Consider the following 19045-nt stretch of genomic DNA (forward strand, 5'->3'; position numbering starts at 1 on the left):
TTTGTATTATTTTGGATTCTTGTTCGAAACTCTACAAAATATATATATATATATATATATCTGCGTTTTTTTTTAATTCAGAAGAAAATATTATAAGATTCCTATAATTATATTAATCTTTTTAATTATAAAATTAATTGAAAACTTGGATTACATTAATACTCAATTGATATTAATACTTGCAATCAGTTATATTAATTAACATCCTACATCCTTTAGGTGAGTCTACAGCAGAAGAAATAGTAACAGATTATTCATCTAATGCAGAGGCAAAGACAGCCTTAGAGGCTTCGAAGTTAACTACCACTAAAAGCTCAATAGATGATATAATAAATCTTCAGGCCAAATTCATTCAGGTATTTCTCAGCCTATACTTTATTTTGCACTACTTAATTACAAGTACTGAATTACAAACTGAAAAACAAAATTTGACCATGATTCACAGCACGGGAATTACATAAATTATTAATTAATAAATAAATTTATTTATGTATGGTACTAATAATAAGTAATGAATCAGATCGATATTGATTTTAGAAGTATATTAGCTGTTAAATATTTTTTACAATACTAGTTAATATGGATACTATTATATTATAATAATTATGGCACTGAAGTATGTTTATTGTATTCCTAATTTTAAAAAAATCTTGTATGGAGGCAAGGCAATAAAAAACTGAACAACTATTAATTGCAGCATCTCAGCTTTGTCACACAGATATTAATTTGGCTGAAAGTATATGGATCGATATATTTCCGAAGATATGGAGTATATTAGAATGTAGTCAAAGAAATGTTAAGTTGTATTTTATATTGTTTATATGTAATAGTTTATGCCAAACTAAAATGACAATAATATTTACAGACTTTAGTGGCTGAAATTGTACCATTCATATGTAGTGGAACACTGTTGGACAAAAAGATGTCAGCCGAGTGGGTAAAACACATTTGTTGAGGCAATGTCGCATTGCTATCCACCAATTGCTTTGAAACCGTAAGTATCTAAAGATTTCAAGTTTATATTATATTAGTGACTAGTTCATTATTTATCATTGAATCGACCAATGTGTATGATTCAGAAAGTATTCAATGTATTCAATTTGAGGTTTGAAATAACAGGTTTGTTACCAGGTTCAAGATTACCCTAAATGGTCATTATTATACACTAGTTTTTATTTTATTGCAGGGCAGTTATGAAATATTTGGGGAAAACTCATAATATTTGGCATCGAATGACTCTAAATCTGGAAGAAATGTCAGTAGATGATAACATCAAACATAAATCAAAGAAGAAAAATTAGATTGTTATGAATTTCAAGCGGATGATACATTGCAAACAGTAATTTTATAAATTATTCTTAGTGCATTAGTTTGAATGTTTGTGAAAATATTTTTGTTTCAGGATATTTTAAATTCTTTGAGTGATATGTATTCTTTGCTGCATGAGGAGGATTTATGGTCTGGATTGTGGCAGAAGCACGCTCGCTATAAAGAAACATCTATAGCTATTGCATATGAACAACAAGGATTTTTTGAACAAGCTCAAGGAACTTATGAGGTAATAATAAGTGTTTACTGGCTAAAGGTCTTTATGATACTTGAAGCATTAATATAAGTGGTTTGATATATCAATTGAAGTGGTTTTATATACAAAAATGAAATGAAAAAATAAAAAGATTGACCTAATTTCTTTAAGTGTAAAAAATAAAATGTTGCAGGTAGCTATGTCGAGACACATACAAGATTGTGCTTCTGGGCCAATGGTCCCAAATAGTCTGCGAGAAGCACAACTTTGGGAACAGCATTGGACCAGATGCGCTAGAGAGTTGAATCAATGGGACCTGTTACTTAACTATGGCAGAAGTAAAGCTGAAAAAAATCCTTTTCTCATCTTAGAGAGTGCTTGGCGAGTGCCTCAGTGGGATCTTATGAAGGAAGCTTTGGCTCAAGTATTTATCTATACTACTTATTTAAACATTAACTATTAATTACATATTAACATATGTGTTTGTTTACAGTTGGTAAGTTTATCATCGAATAATTTTGGATAAACGATATCGGTATGTTGCCTAATAAATAAAATAAAATCTTCATATTTAGCAAACAGCAGTTATCGTTCAGCAGTAGTTTGCAAAATCTTATAATTCGAAACAGTTTTTAATTTTGTCCTTATGCAGAGCGAGTATAGCTGTCCAAAGGAGTCTATATGGCGGTGTAAATTTGTACCGAACCTACTTAGCGGTCTGCCAAACCGACGAGCCACCAGATAAGAGACGAAACTGCCTCAAAATGCTGGACCGATATGTTGAGCTTGCGCTACTTGTGCATGCGTGAATGGCGCGGCTACCACGAGTAGTTTCTCATGTGCATTTGCCATTATTGCAGGCTGCGCAGCAGGTGTGATATGCGCTTGTAAATCTGAATATTATGAGTATTGTCAAAAGTCGAACAGTTCAATCTAATACATAAAACAGTATGTAGCATATTAATGCTAGTGGTTTAAGTATTTATAAAAGTATATTTATATATTTATATATATAATTTATATTATATTTATATTATATATAATTTGTATATATACATATGTTGAAGGGTAAAATATATATTTATATATACATACACACATATCCATATATGTATAAAGTTTATGCTTATATATATATATAATATATATATTATATAATATATTTGGGTTCTAGAACATGTATATAATTCTAGAAACCCAAATCAATTCAAAATGATGCTTTCAGAACATTTGATAAACCTGAATTACACTTTTAACATGTCAAATCCTTCCATCCTTTACATTGAAAAAATTGTGACCTTAGAAAGATAGTTGAGTCTTTACTTATATCCCTTAATACTTCTTGTGTAAACAAACGTAATTCCTCACATCTCTTACATGACAGTTACAAAGTCATAATTAATTTTATGAAGAGTAATTCTATACAGTTTTAGAATCTTTCGTCCGTTATATTTCTTCTCTGTTTTTCTTTCCCCTTTCGTTTCTCACAACTCGCTCATTACACGTGTGTGACTACACTGCGTTGTAAACTTGAACAGTGTCTACAATGCACCGCTATCAATAACATTAAATATAGAAGGGCAATATGTGCTCTTCTATTTCTCGTTTGTTAATATAATAGTATCTTATTATTTACACAAATTTAGTGTTCAATCAATTTTACATCATAATTAATTTTTTCTGTTGTTGTTTGCCTGGTTTGGTATGTATAATTTCCTCTATTTATATATTTATATTTGTCATCAAATTTGTTTATGTTATGTTTTTAGATTATTGAATGATGACACACATCAAGTGCCGAAACGTTTAATGGAATAAATAATTTTGTTATTTAATCTTTTTTTAATTCGACGGTTGGGCTGCAAAAATATTACAAATATATATATATATATATATATATATATTTTATATATATATATAGATTATATATAATATATATATAAAATGTTTAATTTAATGTAAATTCAACATTATTGAATGCAACAGGTAATGGAACTACAAGAAGCGGCTAATATTCACCAGGGTATGTTGGAGATGGAGGTACACAAAATGATATGAACGCAATAGTTAAAACTTGGCGAAATAGACTACCCGTGATAGCAGACGATATGTCGCACTGGAGCGATATCTTTACCTGGCGTCAACATCACTACCATACATTGCGAGCCATTACGAACAAAAGAACGAGCCGATGGAACGTACTGTTGGAATAGTGCTACATCTCAAACCGCTGGAAATAAACGCACTGGAATGTTGGGTGTACATGCTAGTGCTGAGGTTGGTTTTAGTTAAATTCAAAGCGCAAGGTTGTTCTTAATGGCTCATAACATTCAGGCTGCTTAGGGTAGAAAAGCTAATTGTTTTCATTTTGGTGTTTTGGCTGTATGTTGAGTTCTGGTACAACCTGATATACTACATCACAATGAGATCTTAAAACTTAAAAGTATCATTATCTCCTATCATAACTTTTGTTTTTTTTTCAGACTCTCATACACTTCGCAAAGATTGCACGTAAACACAATCTTCCTGATGTTTGTTTAGATTCATTGTCTCGAATCTATACTATACCAAGTGTACCTATAGTCGACTGTTTTCAGAAAATTAGGCAGCAAGTAAAGTGTTATCTTCAAATGGCATCTTATAATAGTAAAGCAGAATTGCAGGGCGGGTTGGAAGTAATTGAGTCTACACAACTCAAATACTTTCAGACCACGGGAAATGAAATGATTGCAGAACTGTATTCATTGAAAGGAATGCTTCTTGCTCAATTAGGTATAGTTGGTAAAAAAATTAATACTGCAAGTTAATATATTACTTATTTGTGTATGTATATTTTATATATTGCCATTATTATTTAATAGGGAGATCTGAGGATGCAAACAAAGCGTTCTCGTTTGCAATAAGCACGCACGACAAACTAGTTAAGGCTTGGGCATTGTGGGGTGATTATCTTGAATCTGTATATTCCCGAGATACACAAAAAAATATTACAATTGGAGAAAGTGCTATCACATGCTATTTACATGCTTGTCGCAATCAGAATGAATCTAAGTCTAGAAAATATTTAGCGAAGGTAATAAATTCATAAATTTGTATAGAAATATTTGATATATTTAATTTCTTCCTGAATTCTACAATAATGAAACGATAAAAAATACAATTTCTACTGTAGGTTTGCAATTGTTGTTTTAACATGTTTTGGACATATTCAATTTGGATATGGGTATCGTACTATGCTGGATTTGGAACAATGAATAGATTTATTAATTCCTGTGATAACTTAGATTATTTGTAGAGTAATATATTAACGTTATTTTGTGTAAATTATTTTTGATATGTTCTGAAATGTGTAGAATTTTTCCAAATATTCTTTAATGTGCAGTCCAGGTTTTCAACTGCAGGTACTGCAAACATAATTTGTTTGACATTTTCTGCTCTTAATAGGACCATTAGATATTTATATGTGCAGACATGTCCGGGGTTATATTAGAATATTAGATTGAAGTATTTTTAATGTTTCTTCTTTCTAATGTTTTAAAGGTTTTGTGGATGATGGCCCAAGATAATAGCAATGGTGTATTAATGGCGGCCGTTGATAAATATGCAGGAAACATTCCATTATTATTATGGCTGCCTTGGATTCCACAACTGCTTGTTTTTCTTGTGCAATATAATAATACAGTTATTATGAATTTATTGACGCAGGTAATCTTAATGATATTATTTTAGGAAATAAGTTTGCACAAATAGGTGCTTGTAAAATTAATGTGACTAATTCTGTTAAAAAATTTAGATTGGCAGGATGTTTCCACAAGCAGTGTATTTTTTAACACGTACAATGTACTTCACTCTAAAAATAGAAGAGCGAGAATGGCATAAGTTAAACAATCCCTCAACTCGCAGTCCTTCTACAGCTCAGCAGACACCAGTAAGCGAAGCGATTAAAGTGTCTCCCACCACATGGCGCTGCATGCGAATTATGAACATGCAAAAAGAAATACATCCAATGGTACTTTCATCCTTAGAGGGAATTATTGACCAGGTACGTACAGCAGCGTTGTTATGGGTTGACTTAGCCATCATGCTTTAGGTTAAAAAATAGCTAATTACAATACAATATTCATCTGACTCTCCACTCTAGGTTTTCATACAGTTGTATAATACGAATATAAAATATATTTGTAGGTATATATATATATATAAATATATATGTAAATATATATATATATATATATATATATATATATACCAGCACATATTTTTATTTGAATTAAGAAAATCTTTGTGATTTTTTTAATCTATTTAATCATTGTGAGTTAAAATATTTATTTAGATGGATTGGTTCCGAGAGAATGGTTATGAAGAAGTCTTACGACATTTACGCCAAGGGCTTGCCAAGTGTCATGCAGTAGCTTTTGAGAATCGTGCTGCTGTGGGTAAAGCTCGAATCACGCCTCACACAGTAAATTTCGTAGAAAAGCTTGCAGCAACATTTGGAACTGGAATTGGTACACATAATTTTGAATATATATTAATATATATATATATATATATATATATATATATATATATATATATATAAGTATAAGATTGAGTGCGCTTTTTACTTATGTTTATCCTTCAGTATTTCTGTTTATATTTAGATATAACTATATATGTCGAAACGTATCTATACAATTAATCTTTAATGCTCTGATAAACTGTTTCTGTTCATATTCGAATTAACAATAACAAATTCAATTATTTATAGAACATATCTCAAGTTCAACTCATGCAAAATTCCCGACAGCAGCCTCAGAATGTCTAGCTAGAAGAGCCGAAGCAACTAAACAAGATCCGGTATTTCAGAAGATGAAAGATCAGTTTAAAAAAGATTTTGATTTTAGTCAGCCAAATGCCATGAGATTACACAATCTGATTGGAAAATTCAAGAAATGGATTAAAATTTTAGAAGCCAAAACAAAATTATTGCCAAAGTGAGTGTAGTATGAAATTAATAGCATTACTTGTATTTGTATATGTTGTATTGACTTTGAATAAGGACTCCAATAGTAATAAAAAACCTTTTTTTCTAATTACTGTTTATTGTCGGCATTTTGGAACTATGTGTGTTCCTGTCAAGAACGTGATCTTAGTCAGAAAATAAACAAACAAAGCTATGGTACATAGTCATTATTAATCAAATTTAAATTAATATAGGTCATTTTTAATAGAAGAGAAATGCCGCTTTTTGTCCAACTTTTCATTGAAGACAGCTGAAGTAGAGTTACCAGGAGAGTTTTTGTTACCAAGAAATTCACATTATTATGTTCGGATCGCGCGCTTCATGCCACGTGTTGAAATAGTTCAGAAACATAATGCTGCAGCTCGAAGACTTTTTATTAGAGGACATAATGGAAAAATTTACCCGTACCTGGTTGTGAATTATTTATGTTTTGGTGATACTAGAAGAGAGGAACGAGTACTACAATTACTAAGAATGTTAAATCATTACCTCGGAAAACAAAAGGTAACAGTAACATAAGACTGTAGAACTATATGTATATGAAAAACAATATGTTAGGCTTATTTAGCTAATCTAAAATTATAAATCATAATTGTTTAAGTTTAAAGCTACTTTATATATTAAATAGTTGCACTAATTTTTATATATTATATTTGAATGATGTAAATAAAGTTGCAAAGAATTTTTTTATATATTTGTAGGAGACTTCAAAAAGATTTTTACATTTCACTATTCCAAAAGTTGTTGCTGTTTCACCACAGATTCGTTTGGTAGAAGATAATCCTGCATCGTTGTCACTACTAGATATATACAAAAAAAGTAAGACATGTATATAAATCGCATCAATTTCTTAACTTATCTACAATTTACTTCATAAAAAATTAAAAATAAATTATTCTGAACATAAAAGAAATGTTTGAATTGCAAAGTTCAAACGTTCAAAGTTAAATAAAATGAATATTAATAAATAAATTGTTTATAATATGAAAAATAATTTAAAAATATGAATTTTTAGATCATGATATTTATTTTATAAAAGAAAGCTAAGACCTGATTATGTGGTGTCATGTTTTAGGTTGTGCTACTACATTGGCTATTGAGCATGAAGCACCAGTAGCACGATATTATGAGAGATTGGCATCTGTTCAAGCAAGGGGTTCGCAAATATGCTATGAAATTCTTAGGGATGTTTTTCAAGAAGTGCAAAATTCCATGGCTCCTAGAACTTTGCTGAAGCATTGGGCTTTGAAAACATTTCCAAATGCTACGGATTATTGGTCTTTCCGAAAAATGGTATTTAAATTAATATATTTTGTGCATTTGTATGTTTTGTTTGAATCATTATTAAATATCAATATTTTTAGTTCACATTACAATTGGCGCTATCCTGTTTTGCGGAGTACGTTCTTCATCTGACCAGATTGAACCCTGATATGATGTACATTCATCAAGATTCTGGCTTAATGAATATTGCTTATTATAAATTTGATATTGACGAAACTAATTGTAAGTACTAATTAAGAATTAAAATTTCTATCATAACCTATTTAATTGATAAAATCAATATGGTAAGTGACAAAATTTTTGAGAATAAGAATTAAATTTTAATATGATTTTTTCATTAATATCGTTGAAAACAGATTAAAATATATATTTAATTCCAATAAACATAATAATTTTTTTATTCCGAAGTTTTATATAATATAAATATACTAATTAATTGTCTAAAACTTAACTTTTTAGGCGAACTTCTTAGTAACAGGCCAGTTCCATTTAGACTAACACCAAATGTTGTTGAATTTGTTTCAAATTTTGGAATTACTGGACCACTGACTGCATCCATGATATCTGTAGCAAGATGTTTGACTCATCCTACATTTAAGGTAATAAACTAATGAAACTTACAAAAAATAATTATATAAGTTTAAAAAAGACTAATAACAAACATTCAATACAGGTACAAACAATTCTAAAAACAATATTACGTGACGAAATTATAACAGCATATAAAAGACGTGAAGATAATAAAATAATTCAAGAAAGAAACAAAGGTATGGATGAAACTCGTGAAGCACAGTCTCTGAATCAACAAGAGAAAGCAACTGACAACTCTGTGAATGATTCAGAGCAATACATCATTTTAACCGTTGGCGTAGTTAAATCTATAACATCTCGACTAAATAGCATTGCAACTTATGAAGGAATTGATAGTAAAGTCAGCACACTTGTTACTGCTGCCACAAATTTCAATAATTTGTGTCGTATGGATCCTGCTTGGCACCCATGGTTATAAATTTATTTTCGATGCAATGTAATAATTCTATCAAAATAGTATTAATATTTTAATAGGTCAAGTATAAGTATAGGTCGAGTACTTAGACTCATATAGTTTAACTTGATAAACTTTCAATATTGACTTTCAATTGAAAATGACGTATTGCTCAATTTTGACATCAACTAAATCTATTCTTTCTAATATGTAGAAAAATATTTGATTATATCAAGGCTGAAATATTGAGTGCTTTGCACAACTCAATACTTTGCATATATATGCAGAATTTTAATAATATAAATATAAAATATATAAAATGTCTGTGAATAGTATAATTTAGTATATTTACTTTTAAGTAAGATTAGATTAGAAGCAGTAGTAAAATAAATTTAAAAAAATTAATTCATGATGAATGGAATTGTACTTGGTATGAATGGTATTTTTTTTAAATTTTGAATTATGTTATTAAATTAATGGCATAAACGCTCTTGTATTTTATAATAACCTCAGAATGTTGAGGTACATTAGTTTATTGCAAATTTAGTATATGATTACACAATTCCAAAATACTCAATTTCTTCAACAAAAAAAGCTCACAATTAAATTAGAACAAAATTAAATAAAAATAATTTTGATTTGCATGCTTGTCATGTGATAAATTCAACTAAGTATAGATGCTTATTGATTATATTTTTATAGCACAAGAAATAGTAATAAGTATTACAATAAATACATTTAATAATGCAACACTAAAAATATTTATATATTTTTTATTGGTAATATTACATTCTGATTTAATTATTCCGTTATGACGAAAAGAACCATTATTATATAATTGTCTATGCATGAAAAACCAATAAATCCAAATAAATATTTAGATGTGTTTTTATATTGCAAATAGTCATTTCACAAAGTGTGCACATCATGCTCTCTTAGACGTTTGAAAGTGTAAAAAAAAGACGAACTGTAAACTTGTTCCTTCAAACTTTTATATGATTTAATTTATTCATTGAGAAGTTCAAAAATCAAATTGCCAGACCATTTCAACCTGCAAAAGTACTTGCCGACAGTCGGCAACAGTTTTATTTGGATCCATGCAACACGTTTCGAACTCAGCTCTCACTCTTCTTTTATCTATGCAAGTATTACTCCTTAAATTGAAATTCTTATTATAATTCTATTAATCTTTATAAAATTAAATGATAATAAATAAATACGTAATAAACCTTTATGTAATTGATAAAAACAATCCAGATAATAGAAATAAAAAGAAAACTAGACTAAAATAAACTTAACGTCCGTTGGGTGTTTTTGCAAATAACATCTTTTTGGGATTTAACGGCGTGTCGTTTAAACATTAAAACAAATATTAGTTGACAGCAAATTCAACTCATAAATGTGTCATCCGCCATATTTGTTGGTCGTCAAGTTTCACTTAAAATCCGCTAGAGAAGAGCTTGCCCATTTTCGTATTATTTCTCAGATAAGTTACGTTAATCTTTTGTAAAGAAATATTTGCAAAAGGCAATATAATGTTTAATTTGTTAAAATATCCGATACATAATTGTTTATCGGCCCATAGATGAAAAAGAGTATATAATGTATCATTCATTATTCCTCTGGAGCTCTGAATGCTTATTTATCTATGGGCTGAATGACAAAATTTGTTTTCTAGTTTTAGCGGATATTACATATGATATTAACGGTTTTTTTTTTTGGGATGACTTCATTGGTGTTGATAGATAAAAATCAATTTTGACACATATCGAAAATATTTGTGCTTGGTTAATATTAAAATCAACTTATTATTCTATTACTGATATTTATAAAATAGCTATAGTTAAAAGTCAATACGATGGATATTAGTTTAGCAGAAATAATTAAAAAGAAAAAAATGCAAAATTTCCAGAAACGAAATGGGTAACTTTCTAATGTATTTTTGTATTAATGTCTGCATTAATGATAAACTCAATAACGTAGTCGCCCTAATATATTATATATAAGCGTTTGAGCGCACGATATTTTCTTCAATTCATTGTTTTATTTATTCTCAAATTTTTATATCAACGAAAATATTTAACATGCAATATATGTAATATATTATTACATTTGGTTTGATTTACAGAAAAAATAGAATACCTAAAAAACGTGGAGCATTTCAGTCTGTACCAAAGGCAAATATTAAAGATGCTAGATTGAAGATAATACAAAAAAATCGGACAAAATTAGTTGATGCTCGTGATAAACTAGCGCAGATTGCTAAAAAAACTGACGCAAGACTTAAGCTGCAAAAGTTGAGAAAACAGAACGTAATAAGTAGTTAATTTTATGTAGATATATATTATGGCATTAGTGAATATATAAGTGATTAATTGCAGCTTCCTCAAAATGTTGGAAATGGTCGATTTGCCTTATCGACTAACAGAAGTGGCCAAATTAGTTTATCTACAAAAAGAGGTATACATACAAAAATGAATATATATATATATATATATATATATATATATATATTAATGATAAAACTTATTATTATTTAGATTAATTAAGATTATTTTTCACTAAATAATTAAGTGAATAATAAAAAATGAAAAATATCATTAACAATAGTGTCTGACGAAGGGTACATTCCATATCCCTGAAACTTTGAATAAAATAACTATAAAATATATAATATAATCATAATGATTTTATGTAATTCACACTTTATGTTGTCAAATTTAACAAACTGTTATATTAGGAAAAATTAACTTTAATTTATTAGTAATATATGATTGTATATTTTAGATTTTGTACGGAAACCAGCGGATTTACAACGACCTGCCAAGAAGGAACTTATTCCCTCAGGTATATAAATAATAATTCTAATTTCTGTCTGTTTTAAATATTTTTGAAGTTTTTCATTCATATTTAAAGTACTACATGAATATAATTCTTACAATTTTACTACTAATCAATATTTCACAATAAATCTTGTAGTTTTTAAAAATTCAAATATTGAATAACTTTTTATTATTTTTCTATTATCCCATTCTTATTGTTTTCTTAGGAAAATATAAAATATAGCATAAATTATTTAATATACTATTTTGAATACAGTGCTGTGTTGAAATGATCAATCAATAACGATTATATTCTCTAAGGTTGAGCTCCTTATTTATCAATATTTTAAATATATATTCTATTAATTAAGCAATGTTATAACCTCATATAATTATTTGATTATGCTTTAGATTTTGTACGCCAGCCAGCTGCGTTACAATGGTCAGTGAAGAACAATTGTATTCGCTCAGGTTGAGCTCATTATTTATGAATATTTTAGATATATATCCAAATAATTATTTGTAGTCTTAAGAATATTTGTGGTGCAACATCTAAATACATCAACATTTTCAGATTTACCTATAACTATGACATTTAAAAATAATTATGCAATGTCTCGGATGCCACCATTGCCTGACATTGGCAATCGATCTTCACTTTGGGATTCCTCAATCAGCCGCAATGTTAAAACTATTCGCAAGCCACAGTCCATCATTCCTAAAGATTTGCACATGAAAATCACTGTTAATCAAAATGTACCTGTAAAGTAAGTCTATCAATATTAATAATTTTTTTTTTTTTTTAAAAAATATATATATATATATATTCTTTATCATACATATTTAAATGTGTGAAAATGTAAAATTATGCATCTCTGATTATTCAAAATGAAACTATTTTTGATGGATGAATGAACACAGTAATATTTCTCTCATTTCATGTGACTACTGTTTATATTGATACTTATATGTAGTTTATTTATTTAAACTAATTGATTTTAAAATTATTAACTGAGAATGAGATTTAATACATTGAATGTTCATTGTGCTTTTATTTAGTTTTATTTCCAATTAATTTACAGTCGCAATATTATGGAAAGCCCTGTAGCCATGGATATTGATGATGATGTTGTTGATGCAATATATGAAAGACCAAGTAGATATAGATCGTTACGAGAAGTGACACCTCCACCAGAAAGACCACAAAATAGGGCCATATCAGGATGGAACTCAGCTCATCTTGTTCCTAGAACTAATACTATTGATTTAACTGATTCTGTCCATTCAAGACTAGATTGTAGTCCACCGCGTGTTAGGACTATGGGTATTTTATCATCAGGTTTGCTCATATTTTATCTATTATTTTATATATATATATGTTACGGTAAATGTGCACTCTTGGTGAATGTGCACATTCACCGGTGAATGTGCACATTCCCCAAAACGCTAGGTGAATGTGGAGTTTTCAAACAATCAATTTAAAATAAAATAATGGTGTACGTGCGTACTTGGATCGGTCTCATGAACATCTTGCGTATTTGGCGCATGCGCACTAAATAGTTAATCAGTTAATAGTTAACAGTAAATAATTCAATGGTAAAGTAGTAATATAGTGTATAATGAATAATTAATATTAAATAGTGAATAGTTAATAGTTCAATAGTTATAGGTAAATAGTTAATAGTTTAAGTAAATAGTTAAATATTAAATAGTTAATAGTTAATAGTGATTAGTGATAACTAAATAGTTTAACAGATAATAGTTAAATAGATGAATAGTAAATAGTGAATAGTTATTAGTAAATAGTGATTAGTTATAACTGAATAGTTAGATAGTGAATAGTTAATAGTAAATAGTAAATAGTGATAACTAAATAGTTAAATAGTGATAGGTTAATTGTAAATAGTGAATTAAGAATAATTGAATTGTGGATAGTTAAATAGTGAATAGTTAATAGTTAATAGGTAAATAGTTGAATAGTAAAATAGCGAATAGTGAATAGTGATAACTGAATAGTTAATAGTAAATACTGAATAGTGATAACTGAAAAGTTAATAGTTAATAGTGAATAGTTAATAGTAAATAGTGAATAGTTATTAGTATATATGAATTACGAATAGTTGAATTGTGGATAGTTAAATAGTGAATAGTGAATAGTAAATAGTGATAACTGAATAGTTAATAGTAAACAGTGAATAGATAATAGAAAATAGTGAATAGTTATGAGTAAATAGTGAATTAAGAATAGTTAAATAGGTAATAGTAATTAGTTAATAGTAAATAGTGAATAGTTATTAGTATATAGTGAATTACGAATAGTTGAATTGTGGATAGTTAAATAGTGAATAGTGAATAGTAAATAGTGATAACTGAATAGTTAATAGTAAACAGTGAATAGATAATAGAAAATAGTGAATAGTTATGAGGTAAACGTGAATTAAGAATAGTTAAATAGGTAATAGTAATTAGTTAATAGTAAATAGTGAATAGTTATTAGTATATAGTGAATTACGAATAGTTGAATTGTGGATAGTTAAATAGTGAATAGTGAATAGTAAATAGTGATAACTGAATAGTTAATAGCAAATAGTGAGTAGATAATAGCAAATAGTGAATAGTTATTAGTAAATAGTGAAATAAGAATAGTTAAATAGGTAATAGATAATAGTTATTAATTAAATAGTTAATAATTCATAGTTAATAGTTATTAGATAAATTGTTAATAGTTAATAGTGAATAATAAATAATAGATATTAATATGCATATGACTAAAATAAATAATATAAATATAAATATAAAATATAAATATAAATTTAAATATAGATATAGATATAAATAGAGATATAAATATAAATATATGAATTAGTATTTCACCCGCACATGCGCGAGTGAACTCACATTCGCCAAATGAGCCGGTAAATGTGCACATTCACCGGTGAATGTGCACATTCGCCGAAATATTCACATTTACCGTAACATATATATATATATATATATATATATATATATAACATATATATTACATTTTGTGTATTTTTTATGTGTCAGAATCTAAAGATTACTCAAGAAGCCCTCCCAGAATTCCTAGTCGCAGTAGAACTCAACAGCAGTCCAGACCTGTTCAAAGTTATAACTTACCACAAGGGTATAGAATAGTTGTTAGTAACCTTCAAGCAAATGTTACCCAAGAGGATATTAAGGTGTGTAATTGTAAACACGTAATTTATTGTTATATGTTTTAAAAACCCTCTTGTCTTAAAAATAACTTCTAAAAATTTGAATTAAACTTTATATTACAGGAATTATTTGAGGATGTTGGAGAACTTTTGGAATCTCGTTTGGTTAGACCGGGAACTGCTGAAGTTATTTTCAAGACATTGGCTGATGCTCAACAAGCAGTGGAGTGTTCACAATCGACAACTAGATGGTCAGCCTATGAATGTTGCTAGTTAATCCAAGACAGGGTAATAAACCAACAGCACCGGCATTGAAACCCACCAGGTAAATTATTTGAAAAATAACGCTTAATTATAAAATATACATAATAATTTAATATTAATTTGCTCATATAGAAAAAACCAGATCTACCTTGTAGCAAAGGATTATTTTAACTATATTTTGTCATTTTTTGGTTTTACAGAAAATAAATAAGTCTAAATTCTTTATGTTATGCTTTCTTGTATGTTCTTCGCATTGCTGCTTCTTTGTATAATTGATAAAATAATTTTCATTTCTTGCTCTTAAAGAGTGGAGCATAAATTTATTCAATTTTTCAATCAATACAAAAGTTTTACAATCGAGGCAAAAACAAGTACATAAATTAATATCATGTATTAATCAAATTAATTTCAGTAGTCAATTGAGAGGTTATGTACCGAAAAGAGCCAGTACTATTGCTGAGCCTGATTTAGAGGCCTTTCATGCTGCAATGTTTATGAGGAGATAAAAAATTAGGATGAAGGTACATCATTTTATTTTACCAGAAATAATCATATACAATTGAGTCTAAAAAAATTTAATTTAAACGAATTATTTATAAAAATTTGAGCAATTATTGTGTGGCTTGATTTTATTATATTGTGTGCAAAGAATTTTTAGAGGAAAAAAAGTGTTGTCATTTTACTTTTAATTAATGGATTTTAATTAACTAAAATATATATTATATTTCATATAAAAAATATTAAATAAAATAATTTAACATGATGCTACCTATATATATATATAATATAATTGACATACTATTGAAGAATTAAAGGTGTGAATTTTATTTAAATTACTTATACATCAAAATATTGATGTACAACTCATAATAAATGAAAATAATTCTGATCGGTGATTGGAAACAAAAATTAATAGAAATTTGAGTTCAAGACTGAATTAAAATTTTCTTTTTATTGTGCCACTTTTTTTCTTTATCAACTTTTTTTATATATTGTTACATCTATTCAGTTGTTAAACAGTCTGATTAATCTTTGTAAGAATTTTTGTAAGTTTTAAGTGGATTACAAAAATTCGGATAAAGACACTTATATCACTGTGTAAACTTTTATAAATCTATTTTCACAAATTTGCGAGTATAATAAAAAATTATAAAATTTTTGTTGCATCAGACAATTATAAAATTTGGTTTCATCATTTTTGAAGAACTTGTCTTTCTATTTTAAATATAGTTCATTATTATAATAATTGTTAGATTTGTAATAAAAAAAACAACAATTATGTATGAGAGTTCAGGTCATCAGTTTTTAAAGTGTGACCATTAAAATATTTTTAAATATTATTTTTTAAATTTCACTTTTTAAAATGAATATCCGATTCTTTCAGTCAGTTTTAGCTCTTCAAATGGTTCGTTAATGAATTAGTTAAACTTATTCTGAAATTAATATTTTTTCTTCTTGGAGTTTTTTTCTCGGGTGGGGGTTGATTTCTGGCACATTCTCCAAGGAATTCGGAGTTTATAGTTTGGAACGCACAATGCTCTGATCAACGGTAATTGGCGCAAGTATGTTCGATGGAAATGGTATAAGATAGAAGTACATTCTTCACCTTCAAAACTTTTATACTTTTCGGAGGGTGCTAAAATATAAAAATCAATTATGAATAACAACATGAGAATACAGAGAAATAGTGAAAAATATTTTGCACTGAGCTAGGTGCCAAGGGTTGAATTTGTATATTTCATTTGTTATTAGAATTTTGCATTTTAGGACTATAAGATTTTTAAGACTTTTAAAATTTCTAACTGAAAAATCTATAAAATAAGTCGAAATAGAGAGGTGGATACGATAAATATGTGGAAATTCATTGAAACACTTTTTTTATAATATAATTTATTATTAATATTGAAAAATAGAAATAGTACATTTCAATAAATGAATAAAAATTTACCAAAAATTATACTATGTCTTCAGAAAAACCAGTATGATAATTTAATGCTATCATATCCTATTTATTGTATTCCTATAATTCAAATCTCAATTCAATTGTATATATTTGTTTGGAACATATTTAAAAATAATAGCAAAAAGTTGTATTTCAAATAAATGCGCCCTCCCATTGCCTTGAAGTTTGTTAAATGTTTCAATTATGTGTTGGCAACCCGTCGGCCAAAGTTGTAAAAACTTTTATTTCTTTCCGTAAACTGTTGTCACCAACTGTTATACTTGTTTATATTTGGCTGTCACTGTGTCGTGCTTACAAAGTGTCAGTTTCGGCGTACGGTTAATAAGTGTTAAATTTAAATACATTATTTTCGCAAGTCTATTCAAAAAACTATATAATCTAGAATTAATACTCGCAATAATCTATTTATATTTTTTTAAAGTTTTTATACATAATCGCAATTTATCTTTAATTTTGTGAATTGTTCAAAAATATTAGTTTGTGATAATAATGTGTATAATGTTACGCAAGAAGGACCGATGGGTTTTTGCAGTGTCAATTCCAATGCAGTTCTCAAAGCCGAAATTATCGGTGAGTAATCTTCATAAATCGAAATATTATTGCAAAAAATATAGATGGAAAGAGCATAAATGTCGTAGACTATGCACTTAGTATATATTCCGGTTATCAACAGAATTGTTTGATTTCCATTTTCTTGTTAACTTCCCGTAGGGTAAGTTATTGTAATGGGCCGAAAATCGAAATTGAAATTTTTTACATTCCTCGACGTTTCGAAGGTTTCTGAACGTTTTGGCATAACTCAGAAAAAATGGATGTGTGTGTGTAGGTGTGTATGTATGGATGGATACAATTTTTCGTCCACGTTTTCGGGCGCACGGATAACCGATTGAATGGTTCAAAAAACATTCGATTTTATTGATAGGGAGATGTGCTGATAGTTTTGGCAAAGGCGAGTCCAGCAGTTACGGAGATAAAGATCAAAGAGTGCAGAAAAATAGAAATCGAGTTTTGAGAGAACGGAGCATCCGATTTGAATGATCTAAAAAACATTCAGTTAGTAATGATTGGGAAAAATGGTAATTAGTTTTTGGCAAAGGCAGGCCGAACCATTTGCCGAACGTTGGTATTATTCGGCTCGAAAAATCTCGAACCATTTTGCCCCAATCTGACTATCACGTCTTCAATTAGCGTATTTCCGTATCAGTATTTTAAAGAAAGGAATATATTATGATATCTTACAAATTTAATCGAAATTATAGAAAATATGCCCGTAGCTAAAAATTCAATAGTTTTCCAGTCCAATAAACCGAAGAACACTGCAAAATTGCAGTAAGTCAGTCAATGCAAATTGAAATTTCAAGCTTTAAAAGCCCGGTGCACACCGACGCTAATATTTCTTGTAACAGGATTTCTGGTAAGGTGAGCAAGAATTTTGCGCCAGATTTTCACTTATTTTACGATTAATAATAATTTTGTGCATTTTCAAATATACACTTTGAATTTCACAATTCATATTTTATAGGCCTAAAATGCTCTAATGCTCATAGTGTCTAAACAGAGCACTGTTTGAAATGTAAATAATAAACATATATGTATCGTATCCGATTACGATGAATTTCATAAGATGATTCAATCTCATATTTCTAAGAATTAAATAAAATAACAATAATAAAAGGATAATAAAATGCTGCAATTTAACATGACAATTATTGAGTTTTAAAATCAATATCTTTATCGGATAATTAATATTGTTAGAAAAATATTAAAAAGGTTATGAAAATTTAGTAAAAATTTTATGTAAATTTAATACCCTACGGGAAATCTGTCTGGCAAGATCGTAAAATATGTCGGGCAAGATCGTAAATTATCAATAAATTAAAAAAAGTATAAATAAAGTATCTCGGCATTCACTTAGATAGGAAACTCAACTGGAAAGTACACATAAAGAACAAAAAACAACAAAATAGATCTAATCTTCAAAAATTATTATTGGCTCCTAAACAGAAAATCAGAATTATCAA

At 28.1% G+C, this 19045-nt stretch overlaps 3 protein-coding genes across 3 annotated transcripts in view; all 3 read left to right on the plus strand.

Annotated features, from left to right (window-relative positions):
- Positions 1-955: 955 nt before the first annotated feature.
- Positions 956-9030, plus strand: LOC113386889 (transformation/transcription domain-associated protein-like). The gene is given in 22 exon segments (XM_026624647.1): positions 956-994; positions 1187-1304; positions 1403-1558; positions 1719-1949; positions 2178-2213; positions 2215-2397; positions 3512-3563; positions 3566-3679; positions 3682-3723; positions 3771-3802; positions 4009-4297; positions 4387-4598; positions 5066-5230; positions 5319-5567; positions 5859-6033; positions 6276-6501; positions 6725-7034; positions 7232-7349; positions 7606-7823; positions 7895-8036; positions 8274-8413; positions 8488-9030. Coding segments are annotated over 22 exon segments (3579 nt in total). The 5' UTR covers positions 956-959; the 3' UTR covers positions 8824-9030.
- A 1627-nt stretch (positions 9031-10657) lies between these two features.
- LOC113386195 lies at positions 10658-14863 on the plus strand. The gene is made up of 8 exons (XM_026623992.1): positions 10658-10722; positions 10928-11111; positions 11181-11259; positions 11587-11646; positions 12033-12092; positions 12196-12388; positions 12704-12960; positions 14670-14863. The coding sequence occupies exons 1-8, from the start codon at positions 10658-10660 to the stop codon at positions 14861-14863; spliced, it is 1092 nt and encodes a 363-aa protein (XP_026479777.1).
- A 3425-nt stretch (positions 14864-18288) lies between these two features.
- The window catches only part of LOC113386197 (transformation/transcription domain-associated protein-like), a 38532-nt gene continuing 37775 nt past the window's right edge, over positions 18289-19045 (plus strand). Inside the window, 1 exon segment of the mRNA XM_026623993.1 lies at positions 18289-18353. Within this exon segment, the coding sequence (XP_026479778.1) occupies positions 18289-18353 (65 nt within the window).

This window comes from Ctenocephalides felis, unplaced genomic scaffold (assembly GCF_003426905.1).
Source record: "Ctenocephalides felis isolate EL2017-DRISC unplaced genomic scaffold, ASM342690v1 CF-g0.4_SCAFFOLD_03571, whole genome shotgun sequence".
In the NCBI taxonomy this organism is placed as follows: Eukaryota; Metazoa; Arthropoda; class Insecta; order Siphonaptera; family Pulicidae; genus Ctenocephalides; species Ctenocephalides felis.